The following is a 23,046-nucleotide window of genomic DNA, read 5'->3' as shown; positions in this document are numbered from 1 at the left end:
CAAAATAACTGCCACAGAGTACTTGCCAATGGATACAGAAATGTAGAGGGGGAATTTGTTAATATTAAATAATATCTGTGTTTGTAGCACCACCACCAGTATACCTATAAGGGAAAAAAAAATGCTTCAGAACAATGTAAACTTTACCAAGAGCCATATTTTACATTCATTAAAGCAGAAATTAAGGACAACTTTCTCTTAAAAAAAATTACAACATAATCTTGGGCCAAAAATGCTGCGCACAAGTGCACCGACAGTGATGGTACAACTCTGTTCCTCAGCAGTTCTGTTGACTGACATGATTTTGTAAGCATCTCTGCACAGGCTGCACTCTAATGGCATTTTCCCCTACAGTTTTCAGTTTGTTCAGATATTTCCCACCCATTTCTGTTTGTACGCTTAACACAAATGTGGAGTTTCAAGAATCTGGAAGACTCCATATGCTGGGGGGTAGTTACTTGGCTAGATTTCTGCCTTTGAATCTTCTGCTGAAGAGATAACTGTATTTCAGAGATGCTGAAGCCTCTACTGTAGGCACAGAAACACAATGAAAAAACCCCTACCTAAACCTCATCACCTGAGGTTGTCACCTCATCACGCAAAGACACAGAAAAATAGCTAGAAAATCAAAAACTTTTTTAACTTAGAAAAGGAAAATAAATGTACTGGAAGGTGAAAACAAAATGCTGCCAAAAGCCTATATTTACAAATGGATAAAAACACAAAGGTATTACTACCACCTGACGATGGCAACATACCAGGAGAATCTGAGAGCCGCCTACTGCCTTGGTTTTATATTTGATTGCCAAAACCCAACAAAACAACCAAAAGTGATCTCTTAATAGCAGTGGATTGTATAACCCTGTTGATGAAAGGGTTGTTCTTTAGGCAATTGGCAAACGCCTCCTTTTTAACCGCCTTTGCTGATTCAAGGCATAGAAGAATTTTCTGAGGTGACTTTTCTTTATTGATTTTACACAAATCTTAATAACAATTGCACATTTAGAAAGTCTGTGATGATTAAGAATAAATATGTGTGGTTTGACCAGGAGAGAGTGGGACAAGGCTCCACAAGCCCTTTGAGGGATGCAAGGTCTTTACTTAAAGAGCACAACACTAGTTCTGTCAGTTTCTGATGTCTTCGGCTCTTTTAATCCTAAAAGCCTTACAGGAGACAAGTCATGAGGAGAAATGCCAGGTATCTCCAGCACAAAGAGAACAGTTTGTGAGCCAGGTTCAGGGGACAACCACCCAGCAGGCTTGTGGTGGTTCTGGACCAGCTCCTGCATCAGAGAGCAGAGGCCGTGACCGAGTGGCTTCCCTCCCTGGCCGTCTGCATGCCCTTGAACGCCAGAGAGGCGGGGATGTCGCAGCTGTGTGGGGACAGTGGGGTGCCTCCAGCGTGCTGCCAGCCGTGACTCGCCATGTAGCCGGATGGGGTGGCACTGTACGTCATGTAAGGTGACACTTGGGCTGGTGTTGCGTAGGGAGGCATGGCTGGTGCTGACACAAAACTACTGACGGCAGGGAGCCCACTGGGTGTCTGAAAGGAAAGGGAAAAAGATTTCTAAGAGAGTAAGACAACAGATCTGCTGTAAAATAAGGTACCCATAAATGCTGCTTGAGCTTTGTACAAGAACCAGAGCTATGAGGATGCCCAGGGAGCCACCCATAATCAGTCCCTTGGATTTCAGGGGTACAGTGACCCCATTGTGCTTTGCTTTTAAGGCCAGTTACCCCACATGAGCCCTGCACACCTCTCCCAGCAGTCTGTCCCCAACAGGGACCAGCAGCAGATGTTTAGGGAGCACACACTGAGAACAGGGCAGGAACTGCAGAGCCTGTCCGCACACCTACCTGCCTTCCCACAAGCTGCTGCTCATGGACTCCTTAAGCCCGTGATTGCATCTAGTCATTATATCTCTCAAAAGAGCTACTGCTGGAGGTATTTGTGACAAGTTTGTCCCATCTCTTTCGCTGAGCACCTTCATCCTCTTGGAAATGAGTCCCATGGGCTGGAGTAGGTTGGCTTTAATATTTACCTACCTTTCCCAAATTTTGCATATGATGCTGGCCACTGTAGCCAGGCCCTGGTAGGCAGTGCTGTGGCAGTTTAAGCTGGGTGTCCAGCAACCATGGCCATATCAGCAGCAGGAGAGATGGACCCATCCCACCACTTTGCCAGTGCCAGCCCCAAAGGAGGGTGGGCTCAGCCCTGAGCTGCAGTGGCCATGTGCAGATCCCAGAGCAACACTCCCCCGAGTGGGGAGGTAACAAGCAGCAGGGGAAGGTGGGAACATCTTAAACTCTTTGGTAACTGTTTGCTCAGGGCATGAGTCACAGCTAGAGTAACAGTAACAGTATTATTGATGATGCCTTTTAAAAATGTGTTTTCTAGGTACTTGGGATATAGCCTTGCAAATGTTCTTTGCTTACAGTTTCTCCTGGTTTCAATGGGGCTTCTGTGCACAAAACAATTGTAGGGCTGGGTCCCTTCCTGCGAGCTATTCTCCTAGGCCCTTCCTTGGGCTGGGGAGAAGGTTTTCTATTTAAACAGAGAAGGGAGAGTCCTCCAGTCTGCCATGGTAGGATTTCACAATGAATAACTCCTTATTTAAATAAAAAGTGTTTGGTGGTTTATTTCACACCCTGTAAATGCTTCTTCAGCAGAACAGGTACAAACGAAGATCATTTATCTTGCTTAATTTTCAATTTGGGTAGTGTTTATTTTTTTTTAGGATTTGGGGTAGCATTTTTTTCCCAGAAATGTTTTCTATGTGAATATGAAAGAACAGGTATCGATTCAGTAAATCATGTAGCATCTGCCACTTTTAATTACCTGGTAGAACCTGGATCATGCAGAGTTAAAAAAATAAACAGGCTTTTGTTTCTGCTAAAACTTGATGTTAACATTTCACTTGTTCAATCCCTGTCTGGATCGCACCTGCCAAATTTCCAGTATTTACCTCCATAAACTGCATTGGCCTGGTTTCAGGCACATGAGTTTCCTACCAGTGTAACTCACAGTTTCACTGGCTAGACTATCCTCTCACTGCCACTCGGGAAACCAAGCAGTAATCCTGCTGGAGTCAATATAAATGTGTACAGCAATCTAAAACAGCAGGAGACAGTGATGGGATCCCAGCCAGAAGCCTCCGATAGGTATATTAATTAGTACAAAACATACAGCTGCAGCAGCAACATAATTGTCATTCCAAATCCATAAACACTTTGTTGAAGCTGAACTTGCCTTATTCTTTTGAAAATCCAAATATGTGACCTGACCTTCAACTCCAATTACACATCCCCTACTGTGTCTCAGAATTCCACTTTAGCCTCAGCTATAAATATCACTGTTTGCAACGGTACTAATTAATACAAACCTTCATATAATTGCACTGTAAATTAGTACACTTCTTAAATCACATTGAAAATTATTTCACTGGATTTACTGGAAAGTAAAAAGTGTGACAGGCCCCAAAAAGCTGCTGTTCCCCAAGCTCCCTGTCTCTTCCAATGTGAAATGCTTTTCAGAGGAATATGAAACAAGAACAAGTATACCTCTGCTTTTCTCTAACGAACAGCAACAAAAATCTTTGCACAGATGCACTAGCGCCATTAAAGCCAGGTTGTAACACCGGGACATCAAAAGCCACAGCCCAAAACTCTTCTGCACAGAGAAGTACAGAACCCCCAAAGGGATTCTGGAAGAAGAAAAGACCTGGGGCAAGGCCCTGAAGAGTGTCATAGCTATTGAGACAGCACAGACCTCCAACCTCTGAAGCTCAGAAGAGGTTCTCTGGGCTCTGCAAGGCTACCTTGTTTCTCCAGTCTTGCCCACTCCCAGACAGACTGGTACCAAGCACCTTGTTCAAGGCTGTGCCTGGAAGCTCCATTTTAAGTAGGATTCCTCACTATGAGTGGTCACGTCCCCTGAGCCCTTGACAAAGGAGGCATATGTCCCTTCAGCCTCCTGTGTTGTCACTGCTCCCCTCTACCATGTGTGGCTCTGGGAAAAGCCGAAGCCCTCCTTTGCCACAGAGAAAAGAGAATGCTTCCCATATGCTGTACAGGCTGCCATGCTGTAGGATGCTCTCCAACCACTGGCACTTCCTCTTAGAGCTCTTTAGAAAAGGCAGATGATCTAACCTTTCATTTGATAAAGAATGAGACTGTAATCAAAGTGGAGCATAGTGCTGCATTATGCCAAGGCTCACTTGATTGCTGGGTGGGTATCCCTTTGCTGAGCACCACTCCTCACCCCACCATCACACACCAAGAGTGTATGGATAAAGAAAGGCAACATCTGGTCCTCAAGAAATCACTTCCCACTATGTCCAATGCTGTGTCCTAGCAAAACAAATCCCCGGAAGTGATGACTGTATCCTCAATTCTGTCAAAAACCAGGTGTCCTCATCCACACAACCTATTGCACAGGACCTCTGGGCTGTGCCCTGTCTGGCCCCACACTGGATCAGTGTGTGGTCGTGTGCTAGTGGGCACAGGCTAGATCTGTGTCAGGCAATGTGCCAGTAAGCCACCTGGTTGCTGATCCATTGATGCTCAAGCCCATGTCCTTGCCTCCTGCAGTTCCTACAGAGAAGGCTGCCAGAGGCCAGAAACTGTCACTTGACATGATTTCGGGCAAGTCTGAGCTCCTGCAGAGCTCACATTAATGCAGACATTGTTGATAAATATTTAATCCAATCACATATATGTTCCACTATTTCTTTTTATTGTTGTGTGGCCTTCTTAACTGGTCTTAATGGCAAAAAAGCAAAATTAAAGTCTCTGAACTGTAATTACTGGAGAAGTCCTAGTTTGTTACTGAATTACACTAGAGGTGCTACTTGGGTTGTTACTGGTAAAACAGATAGGACTTGACTAAAGATGTACTAGTTTTTGTAAAACCCTAATTTAAAAGAATGCCTATCCTGATTTGTAACAGACAGAACAACATTTTTACCTACCACCCTTTACTTAATTTACAACTGTGATAGCTGTTGTTTTTATAGTGTCAATTTGAATGTAGGAAACATCTTGTCCTGACTACTGAGGTGGGACGTGGAGGCAGTTTTGTAGGGACCACCAGCTGTGATCTATCAAGAGCCTCCAGTGCTGGAAAGCTGCTGTCGATGCCTCAGTGAATTAATGAATCATTCTTATTTTTACTCCAGTGCTACAAAGCTTTGCTGCTCAAAACCATGATCATGTGGATGCCAATAGGTGCCTTCATCGAAGCAGGCATCACTGGGATGGAAAAAGCTGGCCCGTCATGGAGCACAGATCTGTTTCAGGGGAGGTTTAAGCCATACCTGCAAAGCAGCCAGAAGCCTCCTTTGGCCCAAATTTAAAGCTGATGAGATAGAGAAAACTTCACTTTATATGATTTAAAACTATGCTACACAAAAAAAAAAAAAAAAAATCCCGATTTTCACCTCTTTCATCAGTGAAGGATTTGAACCAATAATTTTAACTGCAAGAGTTTTTACTTCTATACAGCTGTAGATACAAAGTGTAGGTTATCAGAAGGGTTGCCTGTCAATCTGGCACTTTTTACAAACATGACATTTAGTTAAAATAAATGGGGGGATTAAGTTCCGTGACCCTGTGTATACTGGATGAATAATTCATCCTGCAGTATTTCAATCGGAGGAAATGAACATCAAAATCTAAACATTCATAATTAGGAGTGTGAGAACCCCATGGTGTTTATGGGTTTTTAAACCCTTAGAACTTTTTTAAGTGCAGAGCTTGTTGAACCTGGTTTTTAAGTTTTATAAATATTTTTTTTCCTTAATTTAAACCACTGCTTTTCAAAGGAAATCTAATTTTTTAAAGCAAGCAAACAAACATGTAGTTCTAAATGAACAAGAACCTCTGCTGTGCAAGTGATAAGGGTTCCTGTTTGAAAGTGCTTACTGTCTGGCCTCTACAAAGACCAGAAAGAAACATTTGCTCTGAATTGCTGTTTCTATCAATGTTTTGAGACAGCTGATGGAATAAGAATTTCCAGATTTTAGAGCCTAGAACACATGACCTCCCACTGATTCGCAAAGTCAGTTAAATATGTTCTCCTAAAGATACCTGCAAATCACCAGCAGTGGGGTCAGCATCACAAGCTGGGTCTAGTGCCTTTCTGCCAAGTAACTGATGATAGGCACCAGTGCCAGTGAAAGGAATGTCCAGGCCAGAATTCAAAGCCAAGGTGGATGTAAAATCTTGCTTTAAGTTGCATAAAATGATTCTGCTGAAACAAGTGGGCTGCATGAATTTTCACCAGTGAAGTTGGTTCAGTAGTTTTAACAGAAGGAAACTTTAGTTTTAGACACTTGATGTACAATACTAATGAGAGACTACTTTTTTGTCATTGTTTTCAGTCTGGGATTTGCGACATAAAGGGAGGTGGGTGGATGAAAAGCAAATCTAAAACTTGCCTTCAGAACAAGTAATTTCCATGTTGGACTCCTAAAAGTCAGAACAGTTCCTCTCTAAACCAGAGGTAACTCCACACACATCCTGATTTCTATTATGAAGGTTATGCTGCTATAACATGTTGTACAGCTTCAACCTCCTCCCTCCTGCACAGTAAGGAGAGAAAAAGGCATGAGCTTTCTGGACAAATTTCCTGATCAACCCACGTCAGACAAACTACCTGACTTTTTTTTTCTCCTGCCTTAGTCATATTAGTACAAGAGAAATGCACAAGGTTGATTCCACTTTCAGCCATCATGGTATAAATCCAAATTCTATATTGTAATTAATTGATACTATTTTGTTTTCTTTCATCCCTTAATCTACTTTTCCTTCTCTGGTCTTTTGCTTGCTAGATATGTTCTCTCAGTATCAAAATTAGACCGTCTCCTTTGACCCCTTCCCTTGTGGCTTCTATAAATATTTCAGAAAATGTCTGAAAGTCATACCATTCAAAACCACAGACCTGTATTTATGTTAGTTATCACTAATTGCAATAATGCAAATCATCTCATGTTAGGTTTATGTGAATATAAAAGAGAGCATATTTGATACCACCTCAGTTTTATAGCCCAACTCTAAAGTGAGTGTCCAAAAGAATTTCAATTATTCTTGTTTTAAAGTTATTATTTCAAATTATTTCAATCACTTGTCCATTGTGATATAATTGTTACAATATTTTTATTATATAGACAATTTATTGCGTAGACTAAGAGTGTGTTTCATAGAAGTACTCTAAATGTCTATGGAAAAAAAGTGTTTCTGAAGAAACATTCCAGTTACCCAATTCACCAGCCCTAATGAGCTTGGACAATAACTCAACCCAAACTTCCCTGCTGGAGTCAGCAGAAGTTCCCCTTGTGTCAAGACTTGGGGAACACACCTCTGGTGAGTAAGGTTGCTGTTTCATTTGTATTTCTCAATTCTAACACTGACATGGACGGAACAAATCCTTCCTGTCCTTGGATCAGCAAACTCAGCGCGTTGCCTTGATCCTCCAGCACAGAGTCTTTCCCCAAGAGCAAATGCAACAAATCTGCAGAGGTATCACAACTGTGTTTCTGAGAGCAGCAGCTCCCCAGAAAAGGGGACTGCTGGCCATGGTTTGAGCTGCAGGATGCTACTGTAGCTCCGCAGACAGACACCCTCTTCCTGCTCATTTTTCAAAATGAAAAACAAAAAGATCTTTTCTGAATGTCCTGAAAACAATCACAAAGTAACTACTGGAAAAGTCGTTTTTTCTATAGCAAGAGAAAAGCATAGCAGGGAACAGAGCTGAATAGTCCTTCAATCAGAAGAACAAATTATGTTAAAAACCCAGAGGATATCTCATGTTTTTAGTGACGTGCACATAATCAGTCAAAAAGGTTATAGCAACAAGACTAGGAGCAATCAAACACAAACTGTGAACATAAAGGAAGCAAGCATGCTAAATCTCTCTTTTTAATTGGTGGTTAAATATGATTTGTAAATCAAACCAACATATGGGGTCCCAAGGGAAGAGTAAACAAATTTTCCAAGCAAAACATCGGCGGCAGCAGGCCTGTAATGGAAATGTCATTTAGGAAAATGGCATTACCTAAAGATGTAAGTAATACACCTATGTTTCTTTTCAGGTTTTTAAATTAATAACCTTAAACGATATTTTGGTAGAAATTGTAGTTAACTAAATTAGAACTAAATTCTGAAGCTGCTATGCAGTGCTACAGCATCAATGGGAACAATTACGTGATCCTATAAACACTCATTCAGATCAGTGTCCCACTAAAATTAACCTGTCTACACAGGTAAGAGTTACCTAAAGGATTACAAAAGTGAGCAGGGAGTAAATTTCTCCAGCTGATGATAAAACTTTTTATTAAAATTCTTTTTTTTTTTTTAATTAATAAAATTACTAAGCTGCATGTGAATAACTTAGAGTTGGCCCTGCAAATGAGGGTTTGCTGTCTTTTTATAATGCTGGAAAAAATTCTTGCAAAAATCTTTTCATATTTGGCTACATATCCAAATTCTTAGATAGATTAACTTATTTTAGTGAACATATTTCCCCTTTAATTTTCTATTAATTTCACTGGAAGCAGAAGAGAATAAAACAGACTGAAAGATGAGATGAGGACATTGTCATTAAATGATTTTGACATCCAAAAAATCTTGAACAGAAAGGGAAAAATTTTGTAGGTATTACTTTAAAACATATGCTTTTATATTCAAGAAAGACTGAACAGTGGTAATACATTGAAATTGAGGAGCTTTTAAAATAACACGTGGGCAAGAGGATTACAGTCAGTCTGCTGCTCTGTTGAGCTGGGTTGATTCCTGAAAGGCTGAGCATTGAAAAATGGAAAGAGACCTTTCAAGAACAGAGAATTACAATATTTCTCTTTAACTGTAAATCATGAGAAGCAATGTTGGTATTCTAGTTGAAGTCACAATTAAACCAAAGATATTTGCTTGCTTGAGTCCTTTAAGATTCCAAATGTAATTAGCTACCCAATCCTATACAGTGTCTCTTGCAAAGATGTCATTTTCTTTACAGTTACTACTCCTGTTACTAAGTTCAATGCATTGCAGTGTACTGCATGAGAAAATCACACTGCTTCCCTCTAAAATGATGTTAATTTCCTTAATAATGAGCAGATCCTATTCCACGTGTTTAATGCACTTTTTTATTAACTTAAAGTTGTTTCCTTTACTTATAGGCATCTCCAGCTGCACTGAATAACACAGAAACCAGATAATATCGAGTGGTTTAACTATAGTTGCAACATGCATCAAGAGCATTCTTAATTATATTTTCTTATCAAATTTTAAATCTCAGCCTCTTCAGGGAAATTAAAACCCCAGTTTTGGAAATAGTAATAGTAACCTGAATTCACACACTATCACTGATCCTTTCCTAAAGGAGCCAGGGGCATTTTATGTCTTTCCAAAACAAACTAAAGAGAAAAAAAAGAAAAAACAACAACCAAGAAACAGCCAAAAACTCTTTCTAGGAGACTGAGAAATCCACTACAGAAAACAGGGAAAAAGAGAGGCAGGAGAAAAAGGCATGATGGAGACGAGGCAGATGAAGGTTGTTGTAAAACCTAAGAGCTCTTCAAGAAAAAAAAAGGAAGCAAGAGTTTGCAATGCTCCTTCAGAAAAGGGACGGGTTTAGACTGTTTTCACAGTAAAGTGAGACCTGGCACATACAGAACACCAAGCACACACTAATATGTCCACCTACAGTGTCTCCCAAACATAGATTATTGTGCAAGGTCTGTAACTTCACTGGGTGGTTGCTTTCCATTCACACTTCAGTTTAGGAAGGATGATATAAATGCCTTTCCAGTGGAGATGCTGGATCTTTGTCCTGGTTTAAACCACAACAATGCTGAGATATACTCTATTTTTTTAACCAACCTCACAACCAGACTACCTCAAAGTGTAGTAAAACAAATTCTGTGTGCTGTGATGACAAAGCTTAATTTTAATTATGAAGACACAATTTAAGTCTCTCTTAGGTGAATACACTGGGCTTACAAGGACAAAAGGAAAGCTCAGGAAAAAAAAAAAAAATCATGCTATATAAGCAAACTCCCCTGAGTAGGAACTAACAACAGATTCCAACAGTTTTAGAACAGATGCGCACAATAATTCCCCCTTGGTATTCTGGCAGAATCTGGAATCAGGCAGGGCACACACAGACATTAAGCAGGCAAATACAGTGAAAAGAATAAACATTTGATCTTTCTACACTGATGGTTAAACCTATAATGCATTGTCAAAAGGTTCTATGAAAAAACGACATTAATATATTTAACAATATATTGTCATTTCAATATGGTGTTATTTAAATGAATCTGAGGTTGGAAGAAGAAGACTTACAGAAACATTAAAAGTATTCTTGATGGCTAGAAGCTAGGCAAATAGGGGGTCAAACTGGGAAAGTCCCTACTTTGTCCTCCGCAGGAGAACAAAGGTGCAGGGACCTCTCTGTGTTCTTCAGGGAGAACCAAAACAGTGCTCCCCTTCTTCTAACAAATCTCTGAAGGTGCAGAGACAGTTACTGGGAAGCTGTATGAGTTAATGAGGGCAAATCACAGACCATCAATTACTGAATGTCCATAGCCATTATGACTAGGTATGTAGGCAATTCCTAAGAGCTGATAAATTGCCACAACAAATTCAAATACGCCACACATTATTTACTTCCTACTCTACTACAAGCACAAGAATTCTGAACAGGTAAAGTCCTATCTAATCCCCCTGCCTATGCACACTGCTCCTTGGCTGTGATAGGTATCTCCTACCACTCTCACTTTTCAGTCACTGCTCCTGTTTGTCGAGGCAGAGCTCCTGATGGGTTGGGGCCCTTGGAGAGCACAGGATGCTCAGAGTGCAGTTTGAGTGTCATTATACCATTCACTCACCTCTCTGACTTTCTTTATTAGTTTCATCCCGGTGGAATGCCCTGAAGCCATGTGGGTTGGTGGGCAGGGCACTGTGTTTTGGCCGTGGAAGCAGGTGGCCAGTAAGAGGCAGGTCTCACAAATGGGGTTCGAATGAGGTGCCATCCAGATCACCTGGGAAGGAATCGGGTGCATGTAGTGGGATCAGCTCATGCCCCTCACCCACAACATGCAATGACATGGATGCCTTGACCTCGAGCAAGCCATCTTAGTGACAGTGTTTTAATAAGAGGCACTGTTTTAATAATAGGCACTGGTCTGGAGCTCCTAATGAGAGTGACACAGGACCAGACAGTCTCCAAGCCAAGGTACGAACCCCTGCACTGAACAGGAACTCTTCTAACAATACTGCTAGGTACTACAGCAAGAAAGCAAATAAGCAACTCTCCTCAACACATTTATTCTTTCCTCACAGTCACAAGTGAGAAGCAGAAGGTCTGGACCTTTACCATTGGTGGATTTTGCACAGACCCATAGCAGGACTAAAACTGCTGGAATCCTGAGTTAGAATATAACATGCCAAATAATATATCTGCTAATTGTTTTTTTCAATAAATAATCTGTACAGGAGGGTCATGTGATTGGTCATAACACTTAAGGTTACATTTTCACCTTATTCCCAGAGAAGTTACCATATGTTGTGGGTTCTAAGCATTGCAGATAAAGAAATACAGATGCTTTGGCTGCCACATTTACAGCTCATTGTTCATGTCCAATCAAAGATCAGGAACTAAATATTTACATTGCCTACATTTTCTGTGCAAATAATTGTCCAGAATTGCGCCCACAATTATTTCCAACCACTTGCTCTAAAACGGAGCCTTGCTTTTATGTGTTTACAGCATACAAAACTCATGACCCTGATCAGAATACACCTAAAGAACAGGGAGGGCTATTCCAGTAAAGCCAAAAACCTAAAGCCACTAACAGCTGATGAAGTTCAGCTGAGACAGAGGTGAAGTGGTTGCTGCCTTGGGATCTGACAAGAATGTCAGAGGAAGACTTCACTCAAACTCCATTCACACACTGAATTAGGGGGAGTGTTTTCAGCAACTCCAGCAGGCTTGCCCTCAGGTCTCCGAGCAACGTACCCTTCCCCAAGAGTGAGCTTGCATAACTACTTGCTCTTAGACACCCCCCCCACTTACAAACTTTTCCCATTAGTGAGCATAAGCTCCCTTTGGCAATGTGCACATCTGCTTCCTGCAGTGCATACAGCAAATAACTAAGAAAAAAATCTATTTGCCTCAACAACCCATACAGACACACATCAGGTCTTCTGCATTTTCATACATGTGTGAACACAAACCACAATCTTTTTTCAGTCTGCACATCTATGATGTCAGTCCAGAAAGTCATGAGGATCAGATGTCTGAAGACTGCATTTTAAATATGATACATATTTATTAAATATTTTAATTTCAAATGCAGGGTTCAAATAGGTTTGTATTTCAGTGATTTCAGCTGCTTTTTTTTTTATTAATGCAGCTTTCAGTGTAAGCTGTGTAATGCATAAAATACTCAGAATATTCATCCTTTTCATTAATAATACAATTATTTGTAGAAGCCATCCCCCCAACACCACCCTGAATGTGCATCTCTGTACAAATACAGCAGTACAACTGAGCTCTGTATGAAATGTGTATGACCCAAAACTATCAAGCTCTCAGAAAAATGTATTTTCCTTCTCAGTTCCTCTGATTCACAGTCACTGTTTGCAAAGCTGTATGACAAATATGTGGATATTATGCAACAGGAAAATATAATGCAGTTGCTGATGTATAAACAACAACTTGAAACATCAGGTAATTAAAAATGAATAGAAACTTGACAAGGCATCTCTGTGATTTCCTGGGGAACATTTGGTACAGAATCAGTCTGCTAGGCAGAGTTTCAGCTCCTCAGACCCAAATACCAAACAACATTGCAAACAAAGGCCGAAGAGACACCAGAAAATTCATAATACTTACAGTGAAAAATGTTCTACATCCAGAAGTTCAGTTCTGTGTTAAACAAGTGTGACTGTGTAATGCTGCGGCTAAAATGTGAAGTCTTCCTGCCCCTTTTGTGGAGTCCTTTCCTAGGACAAATTCCCACTAATGCATGGGGCGAAGTGTGAAATGCAGCCATTCTATCCCATCGCAGAGACCAGCCTGGCTGCCAGATGATTAATCTGGGTTGTCAAATAAGAGTTTTGCCCAAAAAAAATCCTGTGGGATCCCACATGTTAAAACACAGCTTATCATTTAAAAAGAGGGATCAGATAAATGCATTTTAAAACTACAGGGGACCCTGTTCTTTGGACTTAATTTTTCTGGTCTTTTTCATGCAGAGGGACTTTCCAGGGAATTACTTGAGAAGTAAAATATTGTCTTTCATAACTAAGCCTGGGTAACACTCACCTAGTAGCTATGCAGCTAATTGCAAGCTGTGAACAGGTGAAGCTTGAATGTTGCTGATGCTTAAAATGTATAGCTAATATTTGTCGAAAATAGCAGGATTCCCTATTGCTCACGCAAAATCCTTTGTTAATGTGCTTCAGAGCACATTCCCTCTGCTCCTGTTGTATAATTGGAAAGCCTATGTAAAACATGCACGCTTGATTCCGTGCTGCTCTGCACCTCTTGTAGGCAACTCTGACTTTGGTAATATAGACATAAAACTGGAATATTAGAGAGCAGTCACTTCTCTTCTCTAGGGGAAACGTGCTGTCTGCCTTCTTAAGACCCAGCTTCTGTAATGAGCTTTGCCCAGAGGAGATGGGGAAAGTAACATTTACCCTGAAGTCCAAAGACAAGGACTATTTCACCATAGTCCTTCTAGCATATAAATTATGACTGCGGCTTCCCCATTTTTCCGCCATTCCAGATATCCTTTTGCTAGGTTCTCACAAATGAACAAGTGTTCTCTCCTGTCCCTTGCTCATCCATTTACACCCAAAGCAGAGAAAAGAGACTATGAAAAGATCCAAGGAGATCAGAGACTTCTGGTGAGACTTTACTGTCACAGGCTGTCACTCCAGACTCACTGCACTTCAGCCAATGGACAGCTAGCAAGTCAGTGCTATGAACAGCAAGAATATGGCTCATAAATTTCAATTTCCACCTGGTTGGAACAAATCCTTTGGCAAAAATATCAATGCAAAAACTGAAAAGAAAAAAAAAGTCACATTTTCACATCCTTATTTTTTCCGAATACCTTCTAAATTAGCAAGATAATACATTTGTGACAGACGAAGCAATTAATATACATGTGAATGAGTTCTCTGGTAACCAAGTCTGAATACTACATAAATAGATTGGTCTATATGTCAGAATTTTCCAAAGCCAGCTTCTGTTTACCCATATTATTAAGGGACAGGAGTGAAGGGGAATCTTGTCTGTGTCTCCTCTTATTGAGCAGGGTACTAAAAATGACCTTTTGAATAAATACTTTTTAGCTTTTCTGCCCTTTCAAACTCTCTGGACAATGTATTTCAATAAATGAATTCAATTTTATTAATAGCAATTTGCTTCATTTTTAAATAACAAAGATGTCTATATTACATTTATCAAGTGATCTTTCAGGCTGAACAAAGGCTTTAAAGTAAGACTGATCTTGTCAGCAGAAGAGGGATATATTTTGAAGACAGAAGCATAAATATTGAGAGTGAAAAAAGATAAAAATAGTTTCTAGCACCAGCATCGAAAAAAAACCAATTTACATAATAATTGTTCCTCAAAACTTCCATTGAGGTAAATGAAATTCCAACAAAGGCTATGGGTTATAGCCTATGAGCCGGATCCTGTGAATATTTCAGCAGAACTATATGCAGAAGACCCAGCCTGGAACCTAGGACAACACAGCCACAGTACAGCTGCTCTTAACAGAACAATGACAAGCTATTTCCATCATTTTTACTAAGACTGCTAGCACTCTATTGTTTCATTTTTAAAGAAAATTGTGGAAGGATGAATATTACCACTGAACCTAACCCTATCTTTAACCATGAAGTGATGGCTATAATACGGTGCACATTCTCTGTGACACGAACAGAATAATAATGGGACAATAGAAAAATGTAATACAAAGCGAACAGGACAGCTTTAAGGGTGGCATATTGTTTGTAAGGCAATATATGCAGTGAAGTGGTTGCTCACTTTGGGGGCCTACAATAATTCCCACTCTGCCTCCTTCACCACTGCACGCATTCGCATAGTTTGCACTCCCCATCTTGAATTCAAAAGGGTCTGATTCATCTACCCTCAGTACCACATACAAACTATGTGTCCTCGACATGGAATACAAAACCAGACATGGAACTCGAAAAATATGTCCAAAACCTCTGTCTTTGAATGGGAACATGCTACACAGAGATCATGGTTTTTCCTCGACTTCGTTATGAGCGTAACAAATGAATGGCCGGGAACTCGGTGTATCTGAGAAACCCCTGATGCGTTTTGAAACGCTTCCATCTCATGGAAAAAGAGTTTTCGAAACCTGTGCTTTCCCAGCGAGTAGCAGCTGAGCCTTTTATAGCTTTTCTCCTGGCATGGGATTTGATTAGCAAGTACAAAGATTTAGACAGAGATTTATTAAGTAACAATTATATTGTGTTGTAATTAAAACGTAGGAAATTCGCAGTCTACTTAAGCGTTTAAAAATGCTTAATGTAGGAAGCAATTACACCTCATTTTCAAATTATTCTCCTGCCTACAGAGCACACTGCGGACAGGGTAAACCGCGACTTCGAGTGCGGCGGCGGCAGGACGTGCCCGCTGGCGCGGGCCGGGATTGCACGGCCTGGCCCGGGGTGGGGGCTCGGGGCCTGGCCGGGACAGAGCCCCGGTGGGCGGTGCGGCGGGGTCCGGGCGGCGGGCGGCAGCTGGCGGAGGTCGGAGCGCTGCGATTTTGGAATGTTTGCTGTGCAGTTGTGCCGGGCGGGGGTGGAGGGGGGAAGGCGGGAGCTGCCCGCCCCGCCAGGCCTGCGCCCGCCGGGGGCCTCTCGGGCAGGAGAAAGGTGAGCTGGGGGTGCCGAGGGGCTGTGGCAGTGTGCCGAGGGAGGAAGATGAGAGAGGAGCGGAGGGGGGAAGCCAGGCTCTTTCCCGACGTCGCCAATCTTGGCGGACTCGTTTGAGAAGGCCGGCACCGGCTCCAAACGAAGAATGGCAGCCCGGGCAAGGGCCGCAAGCCCGAGGAGGAGCTCAGGGGCCCTGTGCACCCCCGCCCTCCTGCCCCTCTCTCTTTACCTGGCTGTACTTGGCCTCCTGCTCCATGGAGCTCTTCTCCAGCCCGTTCACGGCGTGCTGAGCAGTGGGGGGAAAGGTGTTTCGGCCCAGGCTGCTCCATTCCTCCACCTTGGGGCTGGGGTAAGGCGAGGTGTCGCTTACTGCTGGGAAACATGGGGGGAAAGAGGGGTTAGAGGCAGGAGCCGGAGTGCAGAGAACTTCGCTCCGAGCTGGAAATTGTTCCCTTTCCCCACTGGACTCAGCCTGTGGGGCAGAGCCTGTCCCTCGCCTGTTACACCTCGCTAACCCGCGGGGGAACCAATAGAGAGGTGATCCGGGTGAGAGAAAGGTCCCTTCTTGCAGCAGAAGACAGAAGTCGCTAGCAGAGCCACTGGTCCCAGTGCCCCTGCACAGGCGGGAAGAGCTGACCACTGGCACTTGTCCCCTGGGATCTCCTAGGGGGATTCAAGGGAATCGTCTCGGATGCGTGCGTGTGCGAGTCCAAAGATAAACTATATCCCCTGTTAGAAGTCACCCTGGCAAGGTTGCAGATGAACCAGCCTCCAAATTTGGGAAAACAAACAAACAAACAAACAAAAAACCCCAACCCAACAAGAAAACACAACAAACGAAACAGAGAAATAAATTAAAATTTAAAAATTAAAAGAATGGATAATTAAAAGGGATGGAGAGAATAAAGGGAGGGGGAGGGCTAAAGTCATGTTATTTATACACGTATCAGCCGCCGCGAGGGAATACCGGGCTGTGTTGCAGGCGAGCGAATTCCCGGGCCCGCCGAGGAGTGGAGTGGAGGGGAGGAAAAAGGGGTTTTGGGGGGCTCCCCCAAGCGAGGTCCCGTCGGAGTCTGGGGGGCTGCTGTCCCAGCTGGGCCGCCGTGGGAGCGGGCTGCTTCACCACACAGCTTCGCTCGGCCCCTCGGCAGGGCTGGGGAAAGGCACATATCTGAAGTTGTCTTAAGAAATTGAGCTCTCTCGGTGAGCGCCCTTTTCTGCTGATCTCACACTTTCCCATGAATAGGGGCTTCCTTTCCGTGTCAGCAAGGTCAGTTTATCCTATAAATCAAGGGCGAGCAGCCCCCATCTGCGGCATCGGCCGCGCAGCAGCCCTGGGTCTCTGCTGAGAAGGGGAGGGGGGGGAAGTTTTACACTGCAGAAAGATGTGTGTAGCTCCGAGGTCTGAGGGAGACGGGCAGATACCGAGGCACCCGGCGGTACCGCCAGAGGCCCGCCTGCCTGCCAATATGGTGTTAATAAAAGAGGAACTCACTAAAAAAAAAAAAACCAAAAAAAAAAAAAACCAAAACCAACCAACCTCCATTTCTCCTGTGACGGTAATGTTCTCTTTCTTTTTAATGTTCATTGCCAACACTACCCTTCCCCAGCACAGAGCAGAGATTGCCAGGCGTGTGTTTGTTAAAGTCGACTCAGAAACACAATTGCTTGTGCCAGTGTGGCCTGAGGATAAAATTCATATAGTGAAGTAGAGGGCGAAGAAGGGTAAAACTTGTATCTTTTTGTATGTATGAATATATATAAAACATACTTATGTGCATGTGTGTTACTTGGAAGAAAATACCACCTTTTTGAGAAAAGAAAAATAAAATTATTCTGCAATGCCTAAAGGATCAGTTTGCATTTGAAGTGCTTCTGGAACCGGATTGTTGCCGCTAAAAAAGCGCAGAAAACAAATCACAGCCCCCCCCCAAGCTAATTGGGAGGGAAGAGTGGGACACAGAGATCGCTGTAGGCAAAGGTTATTATATACTGTTGTTTTAACCACTTTCGCTGGCAGAGACAGAAATGGAAAAAACGTCCCTTCCTTTGCCGTGAGCTGCTGGGAGACGCGACGCAGTTGCCAGGCGGAGAAACAGAAAGAAGGTGGAAGGGATAAAACAAGAGAATTCTGGGGCTTTGTTTTCCCTGGACCACCGCTTCGGAGGAAAATACACCATCAGAATGAAAGCAATTAGGTGACATTTGAACTTCCTGCCGGAGCAAATTTGGCCTGATTGCGAAAACTAGAGAAAATGGACTTCTCGGTAACGCCAAGGCGGCGCCTGTGACCGGAGGGCGGCAGCGAGCCTCGGCCAAGGCCGGGCTGCCGCGGGGCTGGAGCTCAGCGCCCTTGGGGTCGCCGCACCCCGGGCCCTTCCCTCCGGCCCCGGTCGCCACTGCTGGGGTAACAGTGGCAGCGGTGAGGGCCGGGATGTACCGTCTGCTGAGTACCCGGCAGCCTACCCCGGGCCGCCGATCAGCCCGCATCCTCCGGTAAGCTCAGCGTCGGCCTCGGGCTGGGAGCAAACGCAGGAGGTGCCCCGAGACCAATCACGGAACCTCATCCTTCCCACCCTCGGAGAGGCAGGAGCTCAAGAGCAGGGGACAGAAAGGAGATGGCCCTGTCTGGCTGCCCAGGTTCCCCCTCCTCACCTTGGTCTGTGATGGAGCGGATCCCCAGTATGTCCGTCACCGAGTGGGAGGACGGCCACGTCCTGGGCATGGCCATGGTGCTGGGGAGCGCTGGCACTCCGGGAGGGGTGGGGACCTTGGCTCCTGCAGCAGCGATGGGGCTGGGGTAGGAGTAGATGTGGTTGTAAGGCAGAGCAGGCTGTGGGGGTGGCGGGTGCTGTTTGTAGGACTCGTAGTGACTCTGCTGAGACAGGTTCCCGATTTTGTTTCGGAGGATGCGGCTGATGGAGCTGACCGACGGCACGTTGTATTTGTCGCACACGCCGTCTGCCAGCAGGCGATCCCGGATCTCCCAGGCGAAGATGCCCGGATCCCTTTGTTTGTAGGTCCGGATGTGTTTTACCACCGTGGGGGTGGTGACCCGAGGCTTGCTACCCCCGATAGCCCCCGGTAGGATGGAACCCGTCTCGTTGTAGCGAGCCAGGATTTTGCTGACACAGCCGTGGGAAACGCGGAGCTGCCGGCTTATGTCACACGGTCTGATGCCCAGTTGCGCCAGCTCCACAATCCGCAGCCTGATGGCATTGGGCAGGGGTCTCCCGTTGACAAACACCCCCCCAAGCTGGTTCACTTCCCCGAAGGCAGGTTCTGTAAGCAAACGCACAAACACAGCCGTCGGACACGGCGAATGGTTCAAAGGGGGCTCCTGAAGTGCTCCTCATTGCGAGGTAGATGTCACAGCCCGGAGATCCCCTGGAAACCCCCTGCACGCTTCGTTAGAATAGCTGGATAGCCCCAGAATTGGGGCGGGGGAAAGAAGAAAGAAGGGAAGGAAAGAAAGAAGGGAAGGAAAGGAAATAAAGGAAAGGAAAGGAAAGAAGGAAAGGAAAGGAAAGGAAAGGAAAGGAAAGGGGAAGGAAAGGGGAAGGAAAGGGGAAGGAAAGGAAAGGAAAGGAGGTAGGAAAGGAAAGAAAGAAGGAAGGAAAGGAAAGAAGGAAGGAAAGGAAAGAAAAAAGGAAGTAAATGAGGGAAAGAAGGAAAGGAGAGAAAGAAGGAAAGGAGAGAAAGAAAGGAAAGGAAAGGAAAGGAGAGAAGGAAATGAAAGGAAATGAGGAAAAAAAGAAAGGAAAGAGAGAAGGAAAGGAAGGAAAGAAAATTCCGTGGCAACAAATGTCGCCGCTCTCCGGACTACGCATTAAGCATATTGAAAAAAAAACACATTCCAGAGATGAAAAACGAGATCGCTCCAACAGACAAATCAGCTTTATTGCCACAGGAAAAAGGAACACGAAGAAAACAAAAAGAAAAGAAAAACATTTTCGAAGACGGGGGAGGGAGAGGAAGGAAGAGTAGTTGAGGAAATTCTTTTACATCTTGGGAGAGGCAAGGGCGGGCAACTTCGTGCTTCTGAGTCGCGACTAACTTTTTAAAGACCGTTTCTGGTGCTGTTAGCGCTTCTCGCTTAACAGCACAATTACACCAGGCTGTAAAGCAAACGTGCTAAAATGTTAACTACTAAGATCGGTGTCAGGAATAATATACTACGTGCCACGGGCTGCAGCCATCCACTCGGCTGCGATCCGGCCTCACACTCTCCTAATAACATTAATAACAAACCAAGCAAGTAACAAACCCTGCTCCTGACCCTTAACGTGTTCTTACAACTTGTACGAACACGAGCAAAGTCAATAAGGGACCTGAGGCGGCGGCTCATGACGGCGCACGGGCGCTTCCACCTCTCTTGACAGCACTTGAACCCTCCTGCGGCTCCCGGCCACTTACCCATTCCTCCGAGCGGGACACCTCTGAGGCTGCCCTAAATCCCAGTCGGAGACCCGTGCCCGGAGACAGGCTCCCAGCCTCCCGCGATCCCTGCTGCACTAGCCCCGCGGCTCTTTGAGCTCCACCGAGAAGCCAGCAGGGGCGAGAGGGAAAAAGAACTACAAGAAAATCTACTTCCCGAGGAGAGAGCCTTGACTTCTGCATTTCAACCTCAGGGCAACGTGGGCAGGGCTGGGCTGGGCCGGGCGCCGCGGCCCCCTGCTCCCTCGGGCCCGCCCTCGAGGGCGGCCCCACAGCCCAGCCGCCCTCCCAGTGGCCAAAGGACATGACGGACAGCGCGGGGCTGACGGCCCTTCCGCTCTGCCCCGCCACCGGGCCCGGCACCTGGGCCTCGCCATGCCGCCGGGGCTCCTCCGTACCTGCCCGGCGGTAAGTTCCGCGGTCAGCGCGGTCAGCGCCGCGGTGGTGCTGAGTGTGCCCGGCGCTGCGGTGGGTCGGAGGGGAGCTCGAGCACGCAGTCCCCGCGGGACCCGAGCACCTCCAGCGGGCGGGCGGGGCAGATCAGGGCGCAGCGCCGGGCACCCCCCCAGGCATTCCCCGGGCACCCCCGGTCTGCGGGTCGCCCCTCCCGGCTCTTCTCCCAGGGTCAGCGCCCGGGGAAGGGGCTTCGAGGCTCTCAGAGACGGCTCCCCCTTTCTCCGACTGAAGCAGAGCGATGTCTTGATACCCGCGCGGCTTCCCCACGTTGGTTTCGCGGGTCCGGGAGGGAAGTTCTTCCTTGGATACGGTCGTATTGTTACAATAAAGCACTTTTTCACTAACGAACGTCTCACGGGTGGTGCACGAAAAGGCTGTGGGCTGTGAGATTTACCATTTTTGGTGGAAACCACAAAGCGATCGGGAAAGGAGCTGCGGCTTAGCTTGCCCCGGGAGGAGAGGGGACGGGGTTTAGCAGCACCCGGGCGTCGATCGGGACTCCTGCGCTTCCTGGCCGTTCGAGGCCGGCGCTGGTTCTCCTGCAGTCCCCAATGTCACCAAACACTGCCCCGCGCAGAGCTGCAAAGCGCCAGCGCCTAGCTGCTGATTCAGCTTTATCAAAGGCACTGCTGTGTATTAACACTTAAAAGAAAAACAGGCAAAGCTGATAGAAAAGTATGCGTGGGTCACGCCGTGTCTGTGGAAAGGGTGTTTGGTTTGGCATTAGATGTACGGATCCTGCTCCCTGAGCTTGTGTGTGTGCCTCTTGCATACATCCCGCATACATCAGGCTGCACACGGGATCACCGTCTTCCCGGCTCCAAACAAGGATTTAACACAGGTTTCTACTTTTTTTTTTTTTTTACATTTTTTTTTTTTTACTTTTTTCCTAAGAATCTTTCTTGTTTCTTTTGGTTGGTTTGTTTGGGCAGGGGTCTTGGTTGGATGGGGTATTTTGTGGGTTTTGTTGTTTTTTTCGGGAGGAGGGGTATTAATAGATTCTCGAAGGTGCAGGCTCTATACATAAAAATCGAAATGAAATAATTTGGTGACAGGAGTGCACAAAATGTCAGCGAGTAAAATATGAAATTGATGTCGTTGGTGTCTATGAACACTGTATAAATATTCATTTTAATCGAAAAGTTTGTAAGATATTTTCAGGGAAAAAGATAAAACTAATTGAGCTAGATTTCAGAGCCTGCACATATTGCAATGAGTGCGGACGCTTAGGAACAAGTAAGATGTTGCAGGACATCGCGCAGAAATTAGTACCATGTTGCAGGCATTTTGTGGTGTGAAAGCGGCTATCGTGGGTCTTTCTCAGGTAGCTCTTTGTTGGATCGGAATATTGACGGATACTTCTGTTTCCTTCACAGGGATTGAAAAAAAGAAAAAAAAAAAACAGCAAAGCCAGCAACAAAAGAGAACCCAACAACATCAAGTTTTCTATGGCAGTTCTGTGGTTATTTCAGAACTATGAAATGCCATTTCAGAATATTACACTTTTAAATTGGGGTGCTTCCTTGACCTAAATAAAATTACGTTGGCAAAGGGGGCACGCACACGCGCGCACGCATATCGCTGCGCAAATGCCATGATCAGAAGGCGATGGTATGCTGCGCCGGCAATCCTCGCAGGCATTTGCTGAAGCAAGAATCCTTTTCAGTGCTGACCTGTTTTGGATATTTTAAAGCAAGGAGGCATTGAAAGAGTGGGACCAGGATCCAACCTTTAATTAAGTTAATTATGCAATTAAACAATGGAAGGGGGTGCGCTTCCGTAAAACTTCCGGTCCGCGCTAACAGCGTATTTATCCCCGAAGCAGAGTCGATAGAGGAATCCCCGGCAGCCTGCCTGCTGCCCCACACACGCGTCCCCTCCCGTTGCTTCAGCCCAGTCCAGTGGCGAGTGGCTGGGGCCAGCTCGGGGGCCTGCCACTCCTGAAGCTCCCCAGGGTTGCCGGGATGCTCTGGCGCGCCCCGGCACTGCTCTCCCGAACTGCCCGCGCAGCTTCTTTCCCCATCTGTGCCTATTATGTGCACAGTTGTGTCCTTTCCTCCCCTCTCCGCCGTGTCCTCCAACCTGTCTGTTCCCCCTCCTTCCCTCTCCCAGCCCTCCACCCCCGAGACCGCCTCTGATGTCCGGGATATTTGGTTTCTTTCCCTTTCTCAATGTGTGTTCCTGATGTGGTCCTGTCGGAAAAGCTCGTTTACTCTGCTCGGGTCTCCA

The 23,046-nt window shown here is 45.2% G+C and overlaps 1 protein-coding gene across 2 annotated transcripts; it reads right to left on the bottom strand.

Moving 5' to 3' along the window:
* Positions 1-231: 231 nt before the first annotated feature.
* Positions 232-20,536, bottom strand: PAX9 (paired box 9). 2 transcript variants are annotated; one of them, XM_061367315.1, is made up of 4 exons: positions 20,341-20,536; positions 18,580-19,206; positions 16,154-16,296; positions 232-1,543 (listed from the first exon to the last, which is right to left on the bottom strand). In XM_061367315.1, exons 1-4 carry the CDS (start codon positions 20,342-20,344, stop codon positions 1,289-1,291), a joined length of 1,029 nt encoding a protein of 342 aa, XP_061223299.1. In that variant the 5' UTR covers positions 20,345-20,536; the 3' UTR covers positions 232-1,288. The 2 variants fall into 2 exon arrangements, with proteins under 2 accessions (XP_061223299.1, XP_061223300.1); XM_061367316.1 differs by having other exon boundaries at positions 16,154-16,293.
* Between the last annotated feature and the right edge of the window lie 2,510 nt (positions 20,537-23,046).

Source organism: Neopsephotus bourkii, unplaced genomic scaffold (genome assembly GCF_033783945.1).
Source record: "Neopsephotus bourkii isolate Nb327-2 ecotype Australia unplaced genomic scaffold, CSIRO-AGI_Nbou_v1 NB_1376, whole genome shotgun sequence".
In the NCBI taxonomy this organism is placed as follows: Eukaryota; Metazoa; Chordata; class Aves; order Psittaciformes; family Psittacidae; genus Neopsephotus; species Neopsephotus bourkii.
This window is presented reverse-complemented; position numbering and strand designations above follow the sequence as displayed.